General features: G+C 58.5%; 1 protein-coding gene across 4 annotated transcripts in view; it reads left to right on the top strand.

Annotated features, from left to right (window-relative positions):
• The window catches only part of PRDM11 (PR/SET domain 11), an 81221-nt gene that overhangs the window by 29338 nt on the left and 45888 nt on the right, over nt 1-5995 (top strand). For all 4 annotated transcript variants that reach the window (XR_009187574.2, XM_058305487.1, XM_058305488.2 and 1 more), the window contains exons 2-4: nt 633-757; nt 1071-1174; nt 1699-1961. Coding sequence is in view for 3 of the 4 variants with exons in the window: in XM_058305487.1 (XP_058161470.1) it covers nt 639-757; nt 1071-1174; nt 1699-1961 (486 nt within the window). In the remaining variant the exon portion in view is untranslated. The remainder of the gene's footprint in view (nt 1-632; nt 758-1070; nt 1175-1698; nt 1962-5995) is intronic.

Below are 5995 nucleotides of genomic sequence, written 5' to 3'. Positions count from 1 at the left end.
GTAAGCAGCAGGCGGGGATACTCCCCGAGAGAGAGTGGGGTGGGGCTTGGAGTCAGGGCTGCGGGGGTGGGGGGGGAGCCCCCATCCCGGCTGGCCCACATCAGTACCCCCACCCCACCCCCTTACCTCCTCTGGGCTGGCAAAGTGGACCTGGCTGCACTTCCTGGCAGTTGCTGGGTGAGGGGTGCTGTCCCCTGCTCTGAGGACCCATTCCATTTGCCCGCCCCCTTTGCCCCAGCTGGCTTTGACTCGATCCCTCCCCTGCTCCCCGCGGCAGGGTTTTGTGCCCAGGCTCATGGGGGGTCCTCAGGCTCTTTGCCCTGTCTTGGGTCTTGGGGTCCAAGCTGCCGTTTCCCAGTCCTGCTTCCTGGCCTGAGCTGCCTCCCTGGCCCCTGACCCCGTGGGGCTGGTGGCTCCAGTCGTCCCCAGGACCAGCCCAGGATAGAAATGGCATTTCCTCTTGGCTGGGCTACAGCTGTTTTTGTTGTCTGTGTTCTCAGCGTTTCCTCTGGGGATGGCAGGGAGGGTAACCGGACTCCGCGGGACCCCCGCTTGCCCTCTCTGCCACTCACCCCGCTTCCCCTGTCTCTTTGATCCTCTTCCTGTGCCGATCCCGCCTCCCGCGGCCCCAGGACAGAATGACTGAGAACATGAAGGAGTGCTTGGCGCAGACCAAGGCTGCGGTGGGGGACATGGTGACGGTGGTGAAGACGGAGGTCTGCTCGCCACTCCGTGACCAGGAGTATGGCCAGCCCTGGTGAGGCCCCGTGCGGGGAGGCAGGGGGAGCGGGGGGGCCTCCGGGCTGGGTGGGTTGGGAGCCCTGGGGAGGGCTCCCACTCCTGCCCACCTGTCTAAACCCTGCTCCGGGCAAGTCCTGGAGCCCCAGGCGAGCACAGGCCCTAGAAAACCCAGGCAGTGGCCTGGTCTCAGGACCCTCCCTTTCCACCACCTTGTAAGTGGGTCAGGCTGGTGGGCTGCCCTCCTCTGCCAGGCCCCGGCTTCTCTCCCCACCAGCCTGTCACTCCCTGATGGTGTCTTTGCTTACTTTACTGGCCCCTGTCTTGGCCAGCTCTAGGAGACCAGACCCCTCGGCCATGGAAGTTGAGCCCAAGAAACTGAAGGGGAAGCGCGACCTCATCATGCCCAAAAGCTTCCAGCAAGTGGACTTCTGGTGTAAGTGGAGCTTGGGGCTCTGGGCTGCTCCTCCCTTCACCTCCACGCCCGTCTCCCTGGTTAGGGAATTTGCAGTAATAATACTCACGATGGGCACTGAGGCCCAGGCCTCCATCAGCCCTCATCATTAGCCATTGAAGTGGCTATTGTTGGCCCCATTTTACAGGTGAGGACACCAAGGCATGGTGGGGTAAAGTACCCACAGATGCACAGTTGCACTTCCATCCCAGACCCATCTGATTCCAAAGCCTTGCTCTTTCTCCTTTTTCAAACTTGATATAAAGGGAGCTACTGGCTTCCTTGGAAAGCATGTTCTTTGAGCCCCAGAGAGGATAATGGACTATTGCTACTCAAGATCCAGGGGCCTGCGGCTGGTTGGGGTGGAGCTGGGATGGGACTCCTGAGTCGCAGGCAGTGTGCCTTCCACTGCCCTAAGCTGCCCTCCGTCGGGGTGGGCTTCCTCAAAGGGGGTGTTACCTCCCTGCTCTGACTGAGCCCACCCCCTCCTCTTTCCATCCCTCTAGTCTGTGAGTCCTGCCAGGAATACTTTGTGGATGAATGTCCAAACCACGGTCCCCCAGTGTTTGTGTCCGACACACCGGTGCCCGTGGGCATCCCAGACCGGGCGGCCCTCACCATCCCCCAGGGCATGGAGGTGGTCAAGGAAGCCAGCGGAGAGAACGACGTGCGCTGCATCAACGAGGTCATCCCCAAGGGCCACATCTTCGGTCCATACGAGGGGCAGATCTCCACCCAGGACAAGTCAGCTGGCTTCTTCTCCTGGCTGGTGAGTGTCGCTGGGAGCGTCTCCCATGGGAGAGAGTACCAAGGAACGTGGGAGGAAACCAGCAGGGGGAGCTAAACGCTTCCCCAGCCTGGCTCAGGAGCTTTCTGCCCTCATGCTGTGGTGCCCAGACATGTGGGTGATGGAGCTTGCTGTCCCCTTGCCCAGGTCGAGTGGCTGTGACTTTCGGTAGCTGAGAGCCACACTAAGAGTCCATCTGGCAGTAGTCAGCAGAACCAGTCCTGGGGCTCCAGGGAGCTCACAGCCCTCCAGACCGGCATGACTCGGGGTGGCTCTCCCATGAATTCTCACGTGTGTGGCAGTGGCAGTCATCACGGGTTTACCTAAGCCCTCCTCCAGGGTGGGTAATGTGGACCAGGTGCCGTGCGGGAGGCAGCAATGCCAGGTGCTGTGTAAGGTGCTGGGGGGAGACAGACGTGGTCCTTGCCTGCAGGGAGTGGTCTGGAGAGGGGAGGGGTGGGCCTTGAACAAGCATGCACACGTGATAGCTGCCACGGAAGGGGGACCCCGGGACCCTCTGAGGGTAGTGTGGGGGGAGATGGCAATGCTCATAGTGCCTAGGAATTTGAGCCCTGGAGTTCAAGTCCATGATCTCAGCCGGCTTTGCTATTTACTGTCTAATGTGACCGCGGACAAGTCATTTAACCTCTGCGCCTGTTTTGTAACATGGAGATAATAATAGTTGTTTGTGAAGACTAAATGAGTCAATGCTCTAAAGCTGTTAGGATCCTGCCTGCACTTGGTAAGTGCACAGTGAATATCAGCTATTATTATTGTTAGCTGGTTGAGAAGGTCAGGGAAGAATGAGTAGCAGTTAGCGTTGAAAGAAGGGATGGAAAGTTGCTCTAGGTAGACAAAACAGCTGAGAGAAAGCATGGCTCGTTCAGAGGCAGTGGGAGAAATCCCGTGTGGCGGCCGCAAAGAGTGTGAGAAGCAGAGAGGCAAAAAGATGGGTGAGAGAGGGAGATAAGGGCAGATAAAGCTGCATTTTATGAGCCAGGCTGGGTAGGTGCTTCACCCTGAGAGCTGTGGGAAGCCATTGGGTGTTTGCAGCAGAGGTGTGACCCAGTAGATGGCAGCCTGGAGAACTGGGGCTCCAGGTGGGAGGCTGGGCTGGGGGTTCAGGGAAGAGAAGACGTGCTTTGAACTCAGGTGCTAGAGGTGGGAAGATTCAAGCAAGAGTTAGGAGGGAGAATGCCCAAGAGTTATTGATGGATGGGATATGGGGGTGAGGAAGAGTTTTCAATGAGATAAGGAGGAAGGGTTATCAGAGATGACTGAGGAGTGCCCAGCTTGAGTCTCTGGACAGAGGTGAGAAATGTGGAACAAAAGAGAAGGGCAGGCACAGGGGTTGGAAGATCTTTCATTATTCAGTAAACACCTTTTGAGCATTTCCTTTGTGCTAGGCTGGGCCCTGGGGAAACAAAAGTAGGCCGAATCAGATATGAATTCTGGACTCATGGAGTTTACCGTGGGGCAGATGGAATTAATCAAAGAATAAGATAAAGAAATGTAAAATTTCAACTCTGAAAGCTCATGGAGAGGCCATGAAAGGCTTTCCAAGGGAGTAGTAATTGAGCTGCGATAGGAAGAAGGGAACACACAGCAGCTGAGGATGGGTGAGGGGCATCCAGGTGGCGGGAGCAGCGTGGGCAAAGGCCCTGTGGCAGGAGAGAGCACAGCATGTTTGAGCAGCTGGAGGAAGGCCAGTGTGCTTGGAGCACAGCAAACACAGGGGCCCAGAGAAAGAAATGGGGACCTGCCCACGTAGAGCCTAGAGGACCAAATTAGAACTTTCAGTCTTTATTTTAAAAACAGCGAGACACCTTTAGACTGTTTTAAGTAGGGTGAGGGCAGGGTGGGGGTGACTTATCACAGTTATGTTTTGCAAGGGTCACTTTGGCTGCGGCCTGTGGAGCTGATATGGGGGGGGGGGGCGGTGGGCGTTGCTCAAGAGCAGAAGCCCACATCCCAGTTAGAGGTGGCTGTACTCCGAATTGGTGAACTAGTTTGTGAGCTACACTAATGGAAGAGGGCTGACCTGGAGACTAATTGGCGAAAGTAAGGGAGTGGGTGTGTCAAGGACAACTCCTGTAGACTCCACCACCCAACCTGGCCGTGGAGGTGCCTTTGACTGAGAAATGGGGATGCTGGAAGGGGCTTGGGTCAAGGGAAGGCTCGTGATTTTCTGTGTTTGGGGGGGATGGCAACTAAAACGTGCAGGGGGTGGCGGCCGGTGGCCCGAGAGAGAGGAAAAGGGAAGGCGAGTTCAGGTTGTGGCGAGGAGAGTTTGAGGTGCCTGGGAGGTGGCCAGGTGGAGCCATCCAGAAGTGGATGGGGGTGTGGCCTGGCCCCCGGGAAGGCGGAGCACGTGAATACATGCCATGCAAGCCGGAAGATGGCCCGCGCTCTGCGTGTTGGGGAAGGAGGGACGCCAGAGCTGAAGGGATCGTAGGGGACGGGAGCCGAGGAAAGGAGTTGAGAAGGAGCAGCGTGAGAAGCCAGGAGCAGGGGGCATGGTCGGCGGGGTCAGTGCTGCAGCCGGTCAAGCCTGAGGGCTGCTGCCCTTGGTGGAGCAGCTTCGCCGGCAGAAGCTCGATTGCTGGGGGTTGAGGTGCAAGGAGGGGAGAGAGGAGCCGGCCAGTGGGGCGACTGGTTTAAGAAGCCTGCTTGCTTACTGAGCCATTGTCCTGTGCCAGGTGCATGCCAGGCCCCTTCTGCCCATCCTCTCGGCCCCCCTCCCAGCTGCCCCGCAGGTGGACTGGCGGGGGCCAGAGGCATTGCATCAGTGGCCCCAACCTCCACAGCTGGGCCGCGGTGGAGCTGGGGCTCCTTCAAGGCAGGGCTTCTCCACAGTGCCGGGGATCCGGAAGGAGTCCTTGATGGGAAGCCATGACTAAGGGTGGAGCACTTCAGAGCCACCTGGTGTGGTTACCTGTCCGGATTCAACGGAACTGTCCAGAGACACAGAGCAACTCCCAAGTGCCAGGCCCGGAGCAGGCTGGTATGGGGTAGCAGGCGTGCAGGAGGAGCACCCTGGGTTCTTATGGAGCTGGGGCCAAGCGGCGTTGGAGGAAAGGAGGCTCATTCCCAACCAAGTCGTGCAAAGGCAGAGCGTTGCTGGTGGTCGCAGGGTTGCAGAGAGGGCTAGAGGGGCACAGAGAAGTGAGGCTGATTTTGACTGGGCAGATTGGAGATGGGTTTTGAAGGATGGGTAGAAGCTCAACAGAGGAGGCTAATGGTGTCTCAGCCTGTGGGAAAATCACAGGGACAGGCTCTTAGGATTCCCCCCATCCTGCCAGAACCTGTGCCTTGGGACTTCCCAGCCAAGGAAGGTTGGGATCTCTACAGCAGACACGCTCCCCCAGGTGTGCTGCCTGGCGTGCGTCTGAGGTTGGGAGGAAAGGAAGCGGAGGGAGCCCGGGAGTTTGCAGCTTGGGGTGGCCCAGCACCTCCGGGTCAGGAGTGGGTGTGGCCCGCAGCTCAGGGGGCGGGGCTGGAGGCGGGGCTGGCCCTCCCTTGGAGGTTTGGGGGAAGCTGGCGCTCCCTGACTGCAGGGCTGCAGCGGGGAGGGCGGGGCTGGGGGTCGGAGGACCACGTCCCTGTGGAGGCTTTGACCTTTGTGATCCAGAAGGTGAGCAGCCACAGATGGATGTGCTAACTGGCTCAGGAAGGCAGGGGCCCGTGTGTGTGTCTGTGTGTGTGTTGGGAGGAAGCGTTGGGCCTCATTTGGGGAAAAACTTTTGTTTCCCCCTGCCTGCCCAGATGATGGGCTGAGCGTGGGGAGGAGGGGACAGGCGCGGATTTTGGTCCAGGGTCCGGAAGCCCCACATCCTCAACAAAGTGCGTTCAGTTGTCAAGTCCTGTCCCAAAGCCATACTTGGTATTGTCTTTTCTTGTCCCTCTCTTTCTGCCTTCCAAAGCTCTGGCCTGCAGCCAAGAAAACGCACTGCTTTCTACAACTCCTCAACGTGTGCACTCTCCTGCAGGAGAAGCGACCACGTGGCAATGCTGGG

The sequence above is a fragment of the Dasypus novemcinctus genome, chromosome 10 (genome assembly GCF_030445035.2).
Source record: "Dasypus novemcinctus isolate mDasNov1 chromosome 10, mDasNov1.1.hap2, whole genome shotgun sequence".
Classification (NCBI taxonomy): Eukaryota; Metazoa; Chordata; class Mammalia; order Cingulata; family Dasypodidae; genus Dasypus; species Dasypus novemcinctus.
This window is presented reverse-complemented; position numbering and strand designations above follow the sequence as displayed.